The following is a 17,025-nucleotide window of genomic DNA, read 5'->3' as shown; positions in this document are numbered from 1 at the left end:
GTCAGGAAATGAGTGCATCGTTTTTAGCAACAAAGTGTGGATACAAACTGTGGATGTTGCATCACGTGTCAGGTCAAAGCTGTCATACAAATACAGAAGTCATGATTTCTTTTATTACTCAATAAGTAACATTACAAATTTGGAGCATTCAAAGCCTGTGAGGCGCCACAAATAATTCAATTCTTTTTTTTAGCAAGATTTGTAATCAAATTCATGGACTGTTGCATTAAAAATATCAAATAATTCCAACTTCAAACTCTATTTACACAGCAAATTCACACTGAAATGTTAAAATACACACTGCCATATGGCTAATTATATATTTTGATATAATGTATATACAGTACATTTTAAAGTGTGTTCTTCTGTCTGTATGCATGAGTGTGATTCCAGTTACATTTATAGAAAGTCATGGACCAGAAGGGGCTCAAGAGTCCTGGCGCTGGGCTGGCCGTCGACCATCTGTCCGCCTGTACGGTGTGTTCCTCAAATCTGAGGCAGGAGTTTAAAGACCGGCACGTAAACATTAAACATGCAACACACTTGCTCAAATGATGCGACTCCTCCAGGAAGCATGGCGTTACCATACCTGTGATGATGTCCTCCAGCGCGCCGTCCTTCCCCTCGCGTACCTGCGGTTTCACCTGCCTCTTCTTCAGCTCTGCGATCAGGTCCATCTGGGGCATCTTAGGCATCATAGGTCCCTAGCATGGTCAAAAAATAAAAGCATTTTAAATTAAAGTAAATTTAGAATTTCCTACCCCCTAGAGTTTAAGTGTCATAGGTTTTAGTCATGGATTTGTTTTAGATGATGGTTTATGTTGCATGTTGCAAGTATTTCTGAGAAAACTGCACCTTTACAATAACACATAAGCCATTAAACAAACAGTGGCAGTTATTAAATCTCTGATATATAATTTCTGAAGACTGGACCTTTAATATCTTACCTTTTGTACCCCAGCCTTGTCTGGAGATGATGACACTTTTTCCTCACTGCTCTGACTCTCCATTTTCTTTTTCTGCTGAATTTCTTGCTGTGCTGTCTGTGTTCAGTGACACAGTAATTGATTAACACACATTGCAACAATTGTAATGGATAAATATCAGAAACCCAGCACACATCCTCACCTTATAGGCCTTTATCAAACGTCCAAACATCGGGAAAAACATAGAAGGCTGTGTGGTTTTGGGGTTCTCTCCGAAATACTCCACCACAGAGCCGTATGCCTCCTGGAGGGAGACAGGCAGAGTCAATATGTCAAAGCATGTAATAATGTGTTGTTGTGTCTTAGTTTCAAATGAATTGCAGGCTAACCTGTGCAGTCTTGCTGTCTGTGACCAAAGTGTCCAGCTGCTCGCTGTTGGTTTTAATGAATTCCTTCAACACCGGGCTGTCATCCTGCACCAGGAATTCTTTTTTGGTCATTTCCATTCCCCGTTCTAATGAGCGGATATCCTGAAGAATGCCATCCAGTGATACTGGCAAAGAAACAGAAATTAGTTTAATACCATTCCTAATTTAAATCACAAGCCACACAACTGAACAGCTTGACTGTTTGTGTGAATTTACCAAGCGCTGCTTTGTCTACAAAGTGTATCTCAGTGTGGAAGTTGACCAAGTCTGGGTATTTTTCCTGGATGATACCGGTGATGAAGTGAAGTAGCGTCTGTGAGCGGTCAGTTGACTTGGTCTCCAACAGCTGAAATGTTGACAAAGTTGATTTGGTTAAAAATGTTTTCTTAAATTAAGACGGGTAACTTTTGCATCTGAAGTTTGCTAAAATTAGCTACCATTGTGTTACTGGTCATCCCTGACCAAGTTAGGCTGTAATGGTTTAAAGCATGAGTGTTTTGTATTGATAAAAGGTTCATTTAATTTTTATGGCATATGGATTTAACTTGATTTATAAAAGGAAGAATATGTTCTAATTTCAAAAGTGACAAAGTCTCTCTTTGAAGTGAAAGAGTAAATGTACAAACAAAGGCTACTTACAAGGTCCAGACTCTGCAGCCGAAAACCGTACGCTGCACCCCTCTTACTGCTGTTCATATAGTTGCCAAAGGCGAGAACAATCTGAGGGGGAACACATGAGATGACTTATGCAAAATCACAAATTTGGAAGCTACATCGGCATGTCGTATTCTCTTTTACTTACTTCTAAGATCTTTTTCAGTTTGGTTGAAGACTTGATGGACATGGAAGCAGCGATGAGGGAGTTCAGTTGCTATGGATGAAGTGAAAACAAAAATCAGTACATCTGTTTAAGAGCTTAAATCTCAGTCTCTTTCAGTCCAAGTTATAATGCATTTGACAAACTGACCGGCTGTAGGCGTTTGACAGTATCTGGGAAGTTGCCCATGAAAGTGAGAGTGCTTATTCTCTGCTTCAGACGAGGAATCTTCCCAAAGCGTAAAATAAATTGATCCTCATCAGTCAGCTCCTCCAGCGGGCGGCCATCCTTTTCATAGTTAACCAGCAGCTTCGTCTCAAAATCTGATGGTATGAAGGGCTCGAGTAATTCCAGGAAGTCTATGGACAAAGACTGCTGGTCATACCTGTACAAAAGAGTAGTGAAAGTCACACCAATTAGTGTAAGAGAGAGAGTGGAGGGTAGCTCAAAAATTTCAACAATGTAACTGATTTTCCATGAAGCACGTACGTCTCTATGGCGGTGCAGATGTCAGACGGGTTCATTCCCCCCTTGCGTAAAGTGATGGCCAGATTTTTAGCTTTGTTGGTGTCAATCAAGGACGTCTTGCTGGGGACCTTCTGGACCACCTTTGTTTTGATAGTGGACAGGTCTTTTGGATTACCCTGGGCCCTAGTTTTAAACTGGTCCTCAAACATATCCATATTCAACTCCTGATGTAGACAGAATGAGAGACAGAGAGAGGAAGCTGTGAAGGTCAGGATAAAAAAACATTTTCACACTGCAGTTTTCTGACAGCATGAACTGTACAGCGCAAGTGAAAAAAATGGATGCTGTACGTTCTTACCCCTAAGACCTGCTCGTCATCCAGCTCGTTGAAGACGGTGCCTGTCACCTGGTTTGGTTTTAAGGCCTGCCAGTTAAACAGTGGCATCTTGTACTTGGTCTGAATGGGCTTCTTGCTCTTAACCCCTATGGAAACAAAAGAAATTTGAGGAATGACTAAAAAAAGAAGATCTTTACTGTTCCATTGCTACCAACTCGTGACAGTTTTCAGTACTTTTCAGATTTTTTTGTCAACCTGGTTGAGTGTTTGGTGCTCCAGGAGGGGGCGGGGGTCCAGCACCAGGTGGGGGCGGAGGTCCAGCACCAGGTGGAGGAGGTGGAGGTGGAGGTCCAGCACCAGGTGGGGGAGGTGGTGGAGGAGGAGGTGGGGGCACAGCACCACAACCTCCTAGAGGAGGTGGAGGAGGTGGAGGAGGAGGAGCGGCAACTGCCCCTGGACCACCAGGAGGAGGAGGGGGAGGAGGTGGCGGAGGAGCAGAGCCAGGAAGGCTGGATGGTAGGGAAGCAGACTCAGCGACAGAGTGCGGAGCACTGGGCTGGGCAGCTGAAGCTGGGGCTTGGATGTATTCGATCACTGTGACAGGCACAACCTGGATGTCCAGGGCTCCGGAGGCACTGCGTCCCAGTCGGATCAGCCCCTTGTCCTGCAGCTCCTGGAGCTTCTGCTCCAGCTCTGAAGGAGTTGGAGGGGCGGAGGTGCTCAGACGCTCCCTGTCCCTCTCCCTCTCCCTGTTCAGCTCACGCTCCCGTTCTCGCTGCTGCAAGGTACTAACCTGGGAACAGGACTCTCGCAGGCTTTCCTATTAGACACAAACACAAATATAGAAACACAGCTCATCTCCACAGAGAAAATATATATTCTCAAACAAGATCCAGATAGCAAATAGTCATTGAAACGATGTTAAATCAACATCCCGCTGTCAACGATAAAGTCATTGAATCAATGTCGAACTCTGATGTTGATTCTTCATCATGTTGCACCCTCCATTATCATTGAAACGTTTAAATCATACCTAGAAATCAACAGGATTTCAATGGTATTTCGATTACAATGAATATTGAAACAATGTTGAAATCCCAGCATATCAACAACTTCAGATAACCAAAGTAATTAGTATTCATCCTCTTGGAACAATGAATGTCTGGACAACATGTCATGGAAATCTGTCAAATTATTGTTGGGATATTTCAGTCTGGAACAACAGACTGACCGACTGGCATTGCAATCGCAAGAGCCAAGGCCGCTAACAGAGCTAAAATGCAAGGTCATTTACAGATTTGGAGTGGAATCACTCATCTTTCTTATATCATATTGTAGATGATTAGATTTTACTTTTATATTAAGATTATTAAAATAAAGTGAACTGCCACTCTTTTGACCTCATTATAACTAATCACAGTGGAATGGCACACCTTGCCTGGCTAATTAATCGTATTAAACGTTGTACATGTCATGGAGCAGCACTTACTTTGAGCAGCTCAGTCTCCTTGGTGGCCTGCAGGAGCTGAGTCTCAAGTTCAGACATTCTCTCTGTGGTCTGCTTCTCAATCTCCTGAAGCCGGGCACTCAGCTGCAACACAGACAACATTGCTTTAACATCACAACATCAAAGCGTCTTTTTGTTCACCGAGATTCCTATTTTTCTTTCACTTGTGGCTGACCTCTACGTTGTGTTCCTGCAGTTCGTCCACATGCTCCAGCACCCCTCCTCTGCTCTCAGCATCCTCCAGCAGGGCTCCCACATCTAACACATTGTCCAGGTAGGCCTGGATCTGAACCTGCAGCTTCTCGCTCTCTGTTTGTTTCAGACACTAACACACAAATACAAACAATAATGACATATTAAAGTATGATAAAGTATAATATGATCCATGTTTAAAGTAATAATGTACTTATGGCATAGGGATTGATTCAGGTTACCTTTTAAATAAAGATTTATAGAAGATATTTAAAATTACAGAAAATAAATTAAAATAAATTACCGAAACGTATGTGAGATATTATAAATTTCAGCAAAAGTGTGATGAACAAAGATTTTCATTTACCTTATGTTTTAGGGCTGCAACTTAAATATTTTTACCATTGATTAATCTGTAAATATTTTACCAAATAATTATTTGTTTTGTCTGTAACATGTTTGAAAATTGTGTTTCAGTTTCCCAGAGCTCAAGGTGACAAATATAAATATCTTGTTTTATTCGATCAACAGTCCAAAACCCAAAGTTATTCAATTTACAATTTTATGAATAAAAGAAGAAACAACATTTAAGGATCTTAATTTTTTGTAGATTGACTAATTGATTCATAGTCTAATCGTTTCATACTGTTAGATTTTTTTTGACATAGAGAGACAATGTTAGAATCATTTAGACATTTTATCAAAACCAACATTTGCATTGTATCAAAAAGCTTTTTGTATCAGCAAAAAGTAAAGGGAAACTGGATGAGCATGCAGCAGCAACATCCTATTAAATGAGGAAGAGAATGAGCTTTAGAATGGACCAGCTGGACACCACAAGTTGCTTTGTTCAGTAGGTAACTGTTATCAAAAATAACTTTTTGTAATATTTGCTGAAACTGTCACTACAATCTGACAGTACTACATGAGACAGATGATCAGTGAAAAAAGAAAGTTCCTCTGCCTCCCCCTAGTGCTTTAGTTTTTGAGATACTCCTACCAGAGGTAGGACAAAGCACAATGTTTTTTTTATATTCTCTTAGGTCTCCCACATATAAAATGGCTTCTTGTATAAAAATATTTTACTGGGGCACCCTGGTAGTTCACCTGGTTGAGCGTGCGCCCATGTACCAAGGCTCAGTCCTTACTGCAGCGGCCTAGGTTCAATTCTGACCTGTGGCCCTTTGCTGCATGTCATCCGCCTCTCTCTCCCACTTTCCTTTCTTAAGCTGCCCTATCCAATAAAGTCAACAAAAGCCCAAAAAATAATCTTATATATATATATATATATATATATATATATATATATATATATATATATATATATATATATATATATATATATTAGTGCTGTCAGTTAAACGCGTTATTAACGGCGTTAACGCAAACCCATTTTAACGGCGTCGCAAGATTAACGTTCTTTTTTCATAGCAAACTTTGTAGTTTTTTTCAAATGCTGTTGCAACAACTAGTAATGTTAGAAAAACTACAACACCACCCCGGATCTAGCTAGACCGGAAACAAAACAACAGACACGCCGCACACACTTGTTTGGGCTTGCGAGCCGGCCAAAGAGTAGTAGGCTAACGTTACGTTTTGAGTGGATGGCGAGTGCGAGATGCCGAAATGGATGCCAATAAGATTCTGAATGGAAAGTTTACTTTTAAAAAGTTGCCAAATGGTTCCATTGACAAGACCAAAGTGATCTTTGTGTTTTGTCGTTGTGAACTGAGCTATCATCGCAGCACATCCAGTCTGAAATAGCCTACCACATGATGGCCAAGCACACAGCTGATGCAAATTCTCCGCCACCTCGTCAAAGCCAGGCGACAAAAGCACAAAGCAAGCCGATCCACTTTTCCATGTTAAGAGCATTAAAATGAGAAAAAATAATGGGACAAAAAGAAATCTAGGGACATTTAGAATAGATAAAAATGTGCGATTAATTGCGATTAATTGCAAGTTAACTATGACATTAATGCGATTAATCGCGATTAAATATTTTAATCATTTGACAGCACTAATATGTATATTACTGAAAAAGAAATGCTAAATAAATCTAGGCCGAATGGGAGATGATACACCTGAATTTAAATAATTTCATATGCCATCTTAGAAAAAATTGTGAATGTGAATATCTTGATGCATTGAGGAAATACAGTACTACAAACGCATAATTACAATAAGTGGAAATTCTGAAATGGAGTACTTACATTTTAGATACTTTAAGTATATTCTGATGCTCATACTTTGCACTTTGAAAATCTGATGCATTGTTACAGGTTAAACCACCAAGCCGTATATGAAGCATGCAGTTAAAATTAGCTCCACCTCAACTAACTACAACAATACAATTATTTTTACATGTGACTGCATCAATTATACAGATACAATAATATAAAACGTATAGGGGCCATTCTGCTGTCTATTGTGTACTTTTACTTTTGATATTTTAAGTACATTTTGGTGATGCTGTAATATGACAAAAGTTTTTTTTATAAAAGTTACTAACTGAACCTTTAAACCAATGACATGCATAAATGTTATGTGAATTGCAATATATAGATATTTCATATATTTAAACCTGCAATAATGTTTTAAATTTTTTTTTACCGCTTTTTCCGCTTCCAACCTGTAGGTGGACCGAAGCAGGTAAAGTTCTCTAGTGTTGCTTTAAGTTCATATGGTGAACTTGTTAGAAAACAGTTACTTATTTACACATCCAGGCATTATGGAGCAACATTAGCATTCATTTGTTTCTGATCACTAATTTCTCTGTTTTCGCTTTGTTTTTGGTCTCTACGAACTCCTGAAGAAAATATCTGGCTTTTTAGCTGCTAAATGCTCCACACGCAATTTACACTGACCACTGAGATTTGTATGCATACTCACCCCGAGATACTTGTCTAACCCGAGGTGAGTGAACTCGAACTGGAGATGAACACGGAAGTTCATGTTCTCCACTGAATGGACCACAATGTTTATAAACTGCATGCAAGCCACCTGGAGACAGACACAGTGACAATTAATTCTCAAGGACATCCACAATTTAAAAGTCTCTTTAGCTGTTAATCAGTCAGGGTGTAGGTAATACATGTGGCCCTACCATGAAGTCAATGTTGCTGTCATCATTGATGAAGTACTCCATCAACTTTTCAAAGCGGTTCTTTTCTCTGCTCACCTGAGAAGAAATAGAAACTTATCTGAAAATGCATTTTAATTGTTGCCTCAGATGGGTGCGAAATGGGGGCACCAATGCAAAATGAGTCTTTTTCTGACAAGGTATATCAATTACATGTAGTAGCTGATCTCAGCTACACAAATATGGCATATTTCTTACCCTTGCACTGTGCTTGCAATTACACACCGATGCATGACTGTTCTACATGTGCTAAAAGTAGGACCCCAGTGCATGTGATGGGTGGATAGTGTCAGTCATAAGATGAATAATCAAAAAGGGGAAGTCTAGAACAACAGTGTGACTGAAAGAGAAACGGTCAAAGTCAAATGAGACCCTCACAATGTAGTAAAATTACAAATAAACTTATTTCACCTCTCTGAAGTTGTCAAAAGCAGACAGAATGATGTCATGCCCTCCTCTGACAAGACACACTGCAGCCAGCAACTCCAATACAAGGGCTTTGGTCCTGTTGCAGCATAGGAGGGGTTAGATATGGATACAGGCAGACAGATAACACACACTTTGTCTCAAACAAATACACTCACCTGGGATTCCTGCTATTGAGACTGAGGGTGATCTCATTCACACAGCGCGGGTGAGTCATCACCAAGTTAAAACCAGACTGAAAGCAGAAGGAAAGCATAAACAGCTGCTCCCTCCAAGGGAGCTGGTGTGCTAAAATATGCAGAAATAGTCTTTGTGTTTAGTTTGAGAAGCTTTTCATAATACTTTAAATCAAACATCTAGTTTCATTTTAAATTATGTTTAACTTCAAACAAGCTAAGTGAAACAGCAGTGGAAAAAAGTGGATTTATGTCAGCCCACTCGCAAAAATGTTTTCTTGGTACAGTATAGAATATACGGTAAGGTATGGTTTTTATGACAGAATATGAGATAAGTGACTGTTTTTGCACCATAGGGAAAGCATCAGTATGTTCAGGTTCTACCTGGTAGTTCATGATGGCTCGCAGGCACATTATGCACACATGTACATCATCTCTCTGGCTGGATGAATGGGACTTCTTATGCATCTTGTTCCCCAGAGTGGAGCTTATTCTGTAGAGGGATAAACATGTATAAAGACAAATTTAAGGAATTCTTAAAGAGAAGAGAAGCTACTGTATATGCAAATGGTTTGAAGTTGAGGCCCTGAACAGCACAGTTGGCCAATTATAATGACTTCCAGCATTGTTTTGGACATCTGCTGTGTCTGTCTGACAGCTGAAATGTGGCATCATGTGGAAAGGAAAATAAAGAATAAAATACTCAACAAATGAGCAAAGGATATGAGTGAATGATGGTGTGAGAAATGGAGGTATTCATCATGGTTGTAATGTCTCAGTTTCAAGATGAACTGCTATCTAGCAATAAGATGGCCATGAATTTGAATAAGAAGGGCAGCAAAAACGGAATGATTTACAATAAATAAATGAAAGCATATTGATTGAGTTAAAACAATTGACATTTAGCCTGCTGCACAGTTTGTTTAATATTTTACAAAGATACACATCTTCTGTGGTTGGTTGGTCAATCAGGGGTTCCACTATTTATGAGTATTTGTATCAATAAAGAAGATTGTGTAGAGTTAATATATAATATTGAATATTCAAAATAGAAATAGATGAGGATCAGTTTGACACAGTTCACCACCTCTAATAATAGAATGACATGGCATCTGGTCACCTCTGTTGCACTACAATATGCCACCACCACACCACTTCTGCCTTGCATAATTTTATTTTCTGACTATATGTGCAACTCTATAAGCTGAAAGTTTCTCTTTAATAAGAGTTCATGATGTATCCAATCCAATCCAATCCACTTTATTTATATAGCACGATTTTAACAAACACAAGGTTTCCAGTGTGCTGCACAAAAAGATAAAACAGAAATAAGTAGAATAAATAAAATACAATATGACAAACACAATACAAATATGCAAGTATACACATAAGATCAACACTCTACCTGGTGTTAAAAGCCAAAGAAAAGAGGTGGGTTTTAAGAAGATTTTTAAAATTAGACAGAGAGGAGGCCTGTCTAATGTGCAGAGGCAGTCCATTCCAAAGTTTTGGAGCTGCAACGGCAAACGCTCTGTCCCCTCTGAGCTTAAGCCTAGCTTTAGGCACCATCAGGAGCAGTTGGTCAGCTGACCTGAGAGATCGGCTGGGAGTGTAGGGGTGCAGCAGCTCAGAGAGGTAAGGTGGGGCAAGGCCATTCAAGGCATTAAAAACAAATAAAAGAATTTTAAAATGAATCCTCAAATGGACAGGCAACCAGTTGATGTATGCTGATGTAGTGTATATATATATATATATATATATATATATATATATATATATATATATACTACATCTCATATATATATAATCATATTAATAGAACATCTCTGGGTCTGAAACTCTGTAGCTGCTGTACCTCTAACACCGTTCATGTCTGAAGCTTCTTACCTTACAGTCAGTGCACGAGCAGCTCTGGTCATGCTCCCATGTGAGTGGGAGCCACCGGAGCTTTTGGTCAAGTCCTCCATCGCCCTATCTGCTGGCTTTCCTCTTTCTGACAAGCTGCCACCATTTTCAACACTCTCCACATAAAACCTACAGAGATTATACAAAATAAACATCCATAGTGATACATTTGACATTTGCAAGAGCGTTATCAGTTTCTGAGAGTTTTTCACACCCTGCCTGTACTTACGAGGCGTCGCTTTGTGCATGGGACAGGTATTCCACCAGAACATCCAAACCTTTGTTCTGATCGTTGAGAAAATCTTGGGCCCATCTACAAAAAGACCCACAACAAAATAAAGAATGAGGGATGATACAATGATAGAGAAATGGTTTGTTATTATAGATTCTGCGTTCAGATTAAAGCAGGAGTATGTAACTTTAGAAAAAGAAATAACACAATCTTGCTCTTACAAAGGAAATGCTGAATTCATGAGCAATAAACTGCACTCTTGCTCAAATCAATAAACTCAACTGCTTCAACCTTACGTACTTGGTCTGGTGTAACCAGTAGCTTATGGTGGTTAATGCTAGAAAACTTTAGATAGTTATTGTTGTGTAACTGCCATTACTAAGCTAGTTTGCTAACTTTAAGTGCCACTGGTGGTCTGCTACATTTTAAACTATTATCTTGTTATTGTGTCTTGTGGATACAGTGACTGGTGTTCAACAAAAGTTAACCGTTGATTGCTCAGTGAACTTAAACTAACCTTTAAAGCAGCCATATTATGCTCATTTTCAGGTTCATATTGTATTTTAAGGTTGTATCAGAATAGGTTTACATGGTTTAATTTTCAAAAAACACCATATTTTTGTTGTACTGCACCGCTCTCTCTCACTGCTGCAGATCCTCTTTTCAGCTGGTCTCTGTTTTAGCTACAGAGTGAGACCTCTTTTCTTCTTCTTCTTCTTCTGTACTATCTTTGATTGCACTCGCACATGTGCAGTAGCTCAGATGTAGATCATGTCAGCTAGCTAGCTCCATAGACAGTAAAAGAAAGGCTGTTTCTACAACTTCAGTCAGTTACAAGGCAGGATTAGCTGGGAGACTTCTAAATGAGGGCGCACATGTAAGTAGTTCTTTTGTAGATTATGGTGAACTTGTGTGTGTTGTAGCAGTGCTTTGCTATTGAGAACGAGGTAGCATGCTAGCGTTAGCATGCTAGCGTTAGCATTAGCATTAGCATTACGAGCTAATGGTTGCGGTTAGCCTGCTCGTTTCGGCTTGTGACGTCACAAGCCGTGCTGATTTTGAACAGCTCACCCAGAGACTGAAGGCAGGACACATTCAGAAACCGTATCTCACTCTAAACAGCATGGATGGATTTTTTTCAAAGTTTGTATGTGTGTGGAAGCTCCAGAGACACAAAAGAACACCCCAAATCCCAGAAAAAGTGATTTTTTCATAATATGGGCACTTTAATTATAATAATGACATCAATGATTGGAAACTTCTTCAGCATCTATCTTAAAGGTACCCTATGGAGTTCTTGACTTGAGTGTCATCAAGCAATGCTTTTTTCTTTTGTTTCTAAAGTCCACAGGCATGAAAATGCATGCACCTGAGCACATTGGCAACCCAAAACACATTTCTGCCATCGGTTTCACAACCAATTCCACGGATTGACAGTTGGCGTTGGCGGCAATAACGCAGAAAACAGTGTATGTAAACATAACTTTATTTGCTAATGCTTACCCAATGTGATTGGTGCGAAGGGATATCTCCAAATCCTTAAGGACTTTTGTGGCATCTTGAATTCTTTTCTTCAGCTAAAGAAGCAGAAGAGGTGAAGATCAAGACATCATTGCGCAGATAGAAAATTAGGACATGTCAAATATGAAAGGAAGGTGATGCTTCACACTGACCCTGAGAGACACCCCTCCTTGATCCTGGTAGAAGCTCTTGATCTTAGCCAGGTAAGTGGACGCGGGGCTCTTTACCTGGAAACGCTCCTGGGGAAGAAGGATTCACAGAGTCAATAGGAGTTTTTTACTGAGTTCATTTTATCAGCAACCCTGAAAGATGACTGGACTGAAAACACATTTACCAGCACACAGCATCTGAAAAGCTATTATTGCCTGTGCTAATACAACAGACACAAACCGCTCTCTGTTTCCATGCCAACGCCTTCAGTTGCCACCACAGAAACTGTGTTGCAAGGTTTTCACACAGCACAATCCTGCTCTTTACCACATATACACTTTGGGTATTTATGTACTTTGTGTCAACTCTGTCCCAGAGAAGCCGCAGGTGCAAGAATCACCCTGTGTTTGACGACATATCAGTAGTATGTTGAGGGTTAATTGGGAAACCAGCTCATCATCAATGAAAAAAAGGTCTTACCTGATCACAGACTAATTCCCACTTCTTTTCATTGTCATACTGACTCAACAGCTCCAGTTTGTCTGGAGGCAAGTTCATGTAGCTCTGAAAGAGAGAGAAAAAGAGAGGTTGTTTCAATTTAAAGAATCTGAAGTGGTCAAATAAATGTATGCAAGAATATGACTCAAACTTTCTGTTCTACAATTCAATTTAACCCCTCCAGTGTCATTCAGCACACAATTATACAACATATACAATAAAAAACATCTTTCCTGCTTAGGCAACAATATTCAAATCAACCAAACCACAAATACACTTTCTGAAGGGTGTTCAACTCCTGCCGGAAGCACAGATGACTCAGTGTTTACACGTACTGTATGTATGTACAATGATGGTTGTCAGGAGGTACCATGTACCTCAGAAAATACATATTTTTGAGGGCGTGATGATATATCAAATTTTACACTATGGCCAACCTTTAATAAAGATGATGAAACAGGGCACATATAAAAATTAAAAAACCCACTCCACTACTAACTATTTGTTGGTTTCTTTACCATTTTATTTATGATCAAGGTTTGAATATTAGAATTATTTATATAGACTTTCTAACAAGATTGACATTTTATCTTATCATAACATCATATTTCTATAATCCTCTCAACTGTTTAACAAAGATCAAGAACCCCCCCACCTCCACAACTCTGTGACTCAGAATAAAAACATAATGTTTCACTTCGCCCTCAACCTACAGTGAAATGTTTGACTTCTGAAATAAAGGTTATTCCCCCCATTCAAATGGCTTAAGAACTGAATGATTTAATGAACCCAAATGATTCAGAACCTAATTGGGAGTTTAAATGGAGAAAAAAGTTATTAAAGGGAAAGATATTTGAAATATTCATTGGAGCATGAATTACATAGTTCTAGCGCTTTCTTTGGTCACTGATTTAGTTGTTTTTTAATGCAATTTTCCTTTACAGCACTGCTAAAATCTACACAACTGGGTATGCAAGGACAAGACCAATTGTTTCTGTTGATACTGGGTGTTGCTTAGTTTTTTTTTTCACACCTTGAAAAACAAAACAAAGAGAAGAACGGAAACAGGCGGTTGCCTTTCTGTTAAGGAGTTGAAGTTTCATCCTTGGTGGGGTAAGGGAGGGGTTGCGTTGTGGGTTTTGTGGTACAACACTTAAAAAAAAAAAGTAAAAAGACACATGAATACAAGTATAAATTCACTAAGTTTAGAAACAATGTCATGCACTTCTCATTTCTTTGTAGAGCTAGTTACGCAAATATAAAATCCTGAATTTTCACAATAAAGGAAGGTGAAGTGTCTCTCTGAAATTCACATTGAAAGTATTTTGCTAAAAGAGGAAGTGAGGACATACTTTCATGCAATGCCTGTGAGGGCTTTGTAGGCATGAAATGGCACAGGCCACCGTTTCTGAGCAAAATGTGTCACATGGGTATTATGAAATGATTAACCCTAAAGCCACACTACGTATTCATGTTTTCTCACATGACGACATTTCCATACTCAGAAGTTTTTGTCAATTTATGTGAAATAGTCACATGCAAATTTTAACATTAAGTGAGTGTTTATGTATAGTATATACATTGTCAGTTTCAAACAATACTCTGATCATGACTCTCCTAGGCCTTGAAAATTCTACTTTTTCCAGTAATTTTTAGATAAGTTACAGAATTTTAATTGGAACAATTGAATGATGTTAGGATTTTATGTTTGCTAATAGTTTGGAAAAAAAAATGAAAAATGAAAAACCTTCAAAACCTATTTGATAATTGTTCATGTTAGTAACAACAAACGCCACAATTGTCATTGGCAAAAACGTCTTGCTTTCCTCCATCCTAAATAAATAAAAGCGATTACCTATTACCAACTAACTCTCAAAGTAAAGTGAATGTCTAATATTATTTTTTTAATGTTTCATTTATGGATTTCAAGTTTATGTTTTGTTTTTACAACATTAACAGAAAAAAACAAAAACAAAACAACAACAGCAGCAGCAGCAGCAAAGATATTACCATGGGGTAAATAAAGCCCATTTAGGTGTAAAACATGAGACAAATTGTGAAGGGTCTTACAGCACCTGTTAATGTTGTTAATGAAGCAGCTGCAGGCTGCAGTGTGTCAGCATGGCATCACAGTTTATAGTCTTGTTTGTCTGCAGTTCACTTTTATGTTCATTAACATGATTTTTGTTGTTTATTTCACTAGCAAAATATTTAAAGATGTAAGTGCTTCAGCATCTTTGATACTAAACAATAGGTGTTGATGTGTTATTCTTAATAGTGCCTCAAATGCTTAAAGTATTTATAATGAGGTGTTGTGTTTTTCAACTTGTTATAAGACTGTTGAAAGAGTGGTGCAACAGTTGCTTTCCGGTCTTATGGTCTCACCCTTGTAAATATGTTGCTCAACTTCCTCTTGGCTAGCCACTCGAGCATGTACTACCACCCTGTTCCTAGCCTGACATTTTCAAATCTAACTGTACAGTCAAGAAGTACTTGAATTTAGCAACTTGTTGATAACATTGTTTTTATTGTGATATCCCTGCTTTAAACGGAGCACTTGCTGATGACATTTGTGCAAATATGATTGGGAAAACTATGTCTTTGCTGGATCACATTTAAAGCTGGTATTTTGCTAAATGTGGCTCTCTGGACCCACCAGACAAATTGGCATCTGGATTTAGATTCAGATTAGAGACTAGATTAGACTGATTGTGAGACAACAAAAGGGAAAAGGCTGACATCATATCCAGTTGATATTTAGTTAAAATAGTTTTGGCAGCATAAATTAGTCACAGAGGTTAAGTTTTCACAACAGGACTCAGAACGCATAAGCTACTTAAAACAACTTGTTTTTGTTATGTGGCTCTGAATCATTTGCACCTGCATAATTCTCACATACTTTACATTTAGCCTCTAATACAAAACCTTAACTGCCATAGGAAATACACCAAGTGCATAATATCTGTTACCATGTGCAGTAAGGGTGTGTGCCTTTATGTCTCCTGTGCAGCCACTCACCAGCACCACATTGAAGCGCTCCTCCAGCTCCTCCTCTGGGGGCATAGGTAGTTTCGGGGGAGCCGTCTGCTTCTTCTGCAAGGTTGGAGTGGGGTCACTCATTCCTAAAACTCCAATGACTGAGTTGCTGGCCTCTTGGCCCTCAGTCTGTTCCTGCTCCAAGCCCCCTGCAGCCGCATTCCCCATTACAAATCTCCACAAGTAATCCAGGAGTAAGCTTTACACAAACCCTTTCTCCTGAGAAATCTTTGTATTCCAAAACAGAGTGACAAAAAGTTATCACTCTGAATGACAAGAACAAGCAGGCCTAAATCAAACCAAGTCTTTAGGCCTTCAGGGAGATAGACATCAAGCCTCTGGTCTACTGAATCTGCCTTGGTCCTAAAAACAGGGTGGGTAAAGAAAGAAGGTAGTTCGTCGTCATGTCTGTCCTCTCATCAACTGTCCCTCTTCCTCTACAAGTACCTTTGAGAATACGGTAACACGCCTTGTTGGGGCCTGCTGGGCTCTAAGAAAAGACCCACCTCTCTCTTCTCCACTACTTCTCTACACTTGTTGACCGAGAACTCCTCTGGTGAATGAGTACAGAGGGCTGCGTGTGAGAGGAAGGAGAGGGGAGTATGACACACTCTGTAACACAGACAGAAACCACAGAAGCACAAAAGCAGAAGAACAACTTCCTGTGCATGATAGCAACAGAAGCTGGGGTGGAGAACAGGGTGGAAGATGAATATGGTAATTGTTAGGTGTCGTTCAAGCAGTAGGTGAATGATGAGTAAGATAAGGTAGCACAGTAGTGGAATACAGCAGAAAGAGTGTCCAAGGTTAAGGAAACATGATAACCAAGCAGGTGCAGATGTAAAATGAACCAACAGGCAAAGGAAACGTTCTCCCATTTTAATCCACTTTCACTAAACTGGAACCATTCATTCTCTTGAAGCTAGCTTAAATTAGTGAGCCTGGGGTTACATTTGTTTTGGTCATTTCATCACACGTGAGACCAGGTTGATGTGAAAGTCTGCATGTATGTGAATGTAAAGAGACGGTTGTCCAACCATATGTCTATGTGTCTAACAGCGTCTCTCTGTGTTTGAAGCCAATTACTACATGTATGGTTGCTGCATTCGCTGTCTCCTCGGAAATTGCTACCTATGGTTCTCAACGTCAGAACAGACAGCAAGTTTTAAAGGAATGCAGCGGCCACGGACCCTGTAAAGAAGAATAAGAGTTATATGAATAAATACTGCACTTTATGACTAAGCCTACCTGTTGTTGGTAATTC

At 39.3% G+C, this 17,025-nt stretch overlaps 1 protein-coding gene across 1 annotated transcript; it reads right to left on the bottom strand.

Moving 5' to 3' along the window:
* Positions 1–241: 241 nt before the first annotated feature.
* On the bottom strand, positions 242–16,364 carry fmnl1a (formin-like 1a). The gene is made up of 25 exons (XM_035997074.1): positions 15,744–16,364; positions 12,708–12,791; positions 12,230–12,316; positions 12,060–12,133; positions 10,554–10,637; positions 10,307–10,453; positions 8,804–8,912; positions 8,402–8,478; positions 8,229–8,322; positions 7,782–7,856; positions 7,568–7,678; positions 4,659–4,808; positions 4,466–4,567; positions 3,232–3,796; positions 2,998–3,122; positions 2,661–2,863; positions 2,322–2,556; positions 2,157–2,225; positions 1,994–2,074; positions 1,571–1,700; positions 1,316–1,479; positions 1,129–1,230; positions 948–1,043; positions 590–704; positions 242–492 (listed from the first exon to the last, which is right to left on the bottom strand). The coding sequence occupies exons 1-25, from the start codon at positions 15,927–15,929 to the stop codon at positions 428–430; spliced, it is 3,330 nt and encodes a 1,109-aa protein (XP_035852967.1). The 5' UTR covers positions 15,930–16,364; the 3' UTR covers positions 242–427.
* Between the last annotated feature and the right edge of the window lie 661 nt (positions 16,365–17,025).

This window comes from Sander lucioperca, chromosome 21 (genome assembly GCF_008315115.2).
Source record: "Sander lucioperca isolate FBNREF2018 chromosome 21, SLUC_FBN_1.2, whole genome shotgun sequence".
NCBI classification, from domain to species: Eukaryota; Metazoa; Chordata; class Actinopteri; order Perciformes; family Percidae; genus Sander; species Sander lucioperca.
The sequence above is the reverse complement of the archived record's forward strand: the minus strand, read 5'-3'. Positions and strand labels throughout refer to the sequence as shown.

Excerpts from the sequence above, each read along its gene's own strand:
- fmnl1a (XM_035997074.1), bottom strand. The coding sequence starts at position 15,929 with ATGGGGAATGCGGCTGCAGGGGGCTTGGAGCAGGAACAGACTGAGGGC. Across the intron at positions 2,557-2,660 it reads ATCTGCACCGCCATAGAGAC|GTATGACCAGCAGTCTTTGT; the intron begins GTACGTGCTTCA and ends TCTTTTGTACAG. Across the intron at positions 1,701-1,993 it reads GGCTGCAGAGTCTGGACCTT|CTGTTGGAGACCAAGTCAAC; the intron begins GTAAGTAGCCTT and ends TCAACATTTCAG.